General features: G+C 57.1%; 1 protein-coding gene across 1 annotated transcript; it reads right to left on the bottom strand.

Annotated features, from left to right (window-relative positions):
- Window positions 1–6: 6 nt before the first annotated feature.
- On the bottom strand, window positions 7–2,490 carry LOC116217638 (spore wall protein 2-like). Its single transcript, XM_031557553.1, has 4 exons — window positions 2,485–2,490; window positions 1,021–1,520; window positions 505–833; window positions 7–463 (listed from the first exon to the last, which is right to left on the bottom strand). Exons 1-4 carry the CDS (start codon window positions 2,488–2,490, stop codon window positions 120–122), a joined length of 1,179 nt encoding a protein of 392 aa, XP_031413413.1. The 3' UTR covers window positions 7–119.
- Between the last annotated feature and the right edge of the window lie 58 nt (window positions 2,491–2,548).

Here is a 2,548-nt window from a genome sequence, read left to right on the forward strand (position 1 = left end):
CCCCCCAGGGACCCCCCCTCAGATTCAGCACCTCCCGGCGGCGTCGGACGGAGGTGGGGACGCTGCGCTGGTCTCCATTGGAGGTCTGGCGGCGCCGCGCTTCGTTAGGAGCGCCTTCGTTAAGGGCGCCGCTCATTAAAGGCCTTGTGCTGATGGGAAAGAGGGTTTTTTTGGGGGGGTGGTTGGGGGGGAGGAGGAGGAGGAGGGGGGGGAAGGCTGAGGGGTGAGCGCCGCTCGCAGCCCGAAATCCGTCTCCGTCCTCCATTCTTGTTGTCTTCCTCATCGCGGCCTTCATCCCCACCCCCTATAGGGCCTTTGGTCTCATCCTCCTCATCCTCACCATCCTCTTCATCCTCCTCATCCTCACCATCCTCCTCGTGGCCTTCATCTTCAGCGTCACCTTCCTCATTCTCATCATCCTCCTCACCCTCACCATCCTCTTCATGGCCTTCATCTTCAGTTCAGTGTCACCTTCCTCATCCTCACCATCCTCTTCACCCTCACCATCCTTCTCGTGGCCTTCATCTTCAGTGTCACCTTCCTCATCCTCGCCATCCTCCTCGTCCTCACCATCCTCTTCGAGGTCTTCATCTTCAGCGTCACCTTCCTCATCCTCCCCGCTGTCCTTTTCTCTGGGACCTTTGGTGTCATCTTCACCGTCCTCCTCGTGGCCTCCACCTTCACCCCCATCCTCCCCTTTAGAGCCTTCATCCCCTTCTTCTTTAGGGCCATCATCCTGAGAGCCATCTTCCTCACCATCCTCCTCTTCAGGGTCCCCATCGTCATCTTCCTCCTCCTCACCATCATCTTCCTTCTTAGGGCCCCACTTTGCCCTCGCTGTCACCTACTTGGTGTTGCCTTCCTCCTTGGGTTCTTCCTCTTCCCCCTCGAGGCCTCCATCCTCTTCCTCCTCAGGACCTCCATCTTCATCCCTAGGCCCTCCATCCTCTTCCTCCTCAACATCTTCTTCCTCTCTGGGTTCTTCATCCTCTTCCTCCCTCAACTCCGCCCCATTCCTACTCAGTGTCACCTCCACCCTCTTCCTCGGCGCCTCCATCATCACCTTCATCTCCCTCCTCGAATCCACCGCCTTCCTCCCCACCACACTCCTCCTCTTCCTCCTCCCCACCACCCTCCTCCTCTTCCTCGGGTTCTTCATCCCCCTCCTCGGCTTCTTCATCCTCGTTGCGGCCTCCATCTTCCTCCTCACCACCCTCCTCCTTCTCCTCGAGCCTCCCATCTTCCTCCTTCCTCCCTCCATCCTCTTCCTCTTTGCGTTCTTCACCCTCTTCCTTCTCCCCTCCCACCCCGACACACGCCGGCGGGTGACAGCAGGGACAGTCGGAGCGGTGCGAGGGTTGGGCATCGCGGCGGGGGTTGTAGAAATCTACAGAGGGGAAGACAGGAAACACCTGTAGGGACAACACCCGTAGGGGGAACAACACCAGTAGGGGGAGCAACACCCGTAGGGGGAGCAACACCCGTAGGGGGGTGAAGGTTGGGTGTTGGGTTGTAGAAATCTAGAAAGGGGAAGACAGGAAACAGCTGTAGGGACAACAGCTGTAAGGAGAACAACACCCGTAGGGGGAACAATTGGGAGGGGGGTAATGGTTGGGTGTTGGGTTGTAGAAATCTACAAAGGGGAAACAGCTGTAGGGAGAGCAACACTTGTAGGGTGAGCAACACCCGTAGAGGGGTGAAGGTTGGGTGTTGGGTTGTAGAAGTCTACAAGGGGAAGACAGGAAACACCTGTAGGGAGAGCAACAGCTGTAGGGTGAGCAACACCCGTAGGGGGAACAGTTGGAGGGGGGTGAAGGTTGGGTGTTGGGTTGTAGAAATCTACAAAGGGGAAACACCTGTAGGGAAAGCAACACCTGGAGGGGGGTGAAGGTTGGGTGTTGGGTTGTAGAAATCTACAAGGGGAAGAGAGGGAACAGCTGTAGGGGGAACAGCTGTAGGGGGAATGAAGGTTGGGTGTTGGATTGTAGAAATCTACAAGGGGAAGACAGGAAACACCTGTAGGGAGAGCAACACCTGTAGGAGGGTGAAGGTTGGGTGTTGGGTTGTAGAAATCTACAAAGGGGAAACACCTGGAGGGGGGTGAAGGTTGGGTGTTGGGTTGTAGAAATCTACAAGGGGAAGACAGGAAACACCTGTAGGGAGAGCAACACCTGTAGGAGGGTGAAGGTTGGGTGTTGGGTTGTAGAAATCTACAAGGGGAAACAGCTGTAGGAACAACAGCTGTAGGGAGAGCAACACCCGCAGGGAGAGCAACACCCGTAGGGGGGTGAAGGTTGGGTGTTGGGTTCTAGAAATCTAGAAAGGGGAAACAGCTGTAGGGACAACAGCCGTAGGGACAGGGACAGTCAGAGGGGTGTGGTGGTGGGGTGTTGGGTGTGGGGTTGTTGAAATCTACGCGGAGAAGACACCGAACACCTGTAGGACCACCGCCTGTAGGACCACCACCCATGGGGTGACCCCTACCACCATAGGGTGACCCCCACCCCCCATGGGGTGACCCCCCCACCCATAGGGTGACCCTCCAAAC

This window comes from Meleagris gallopavo, unplaced genomic scaffold, assembly GCF_000146605.3.
Source record: "Meleagris gallopavo isolate NT-WF06-2002-E0010 breed Aviagen turkey brand Nicholas breeding stock unplaced genomic scaffold, Turkey_5.1 ChrUn_random_7180001856724, whole genome shotgun sequence".
NCBI lineage: Eukaryota > Metazoa > Chordata > Aves > Galliformes > Phasianidae > Meleagris > Meleagris gallopavo.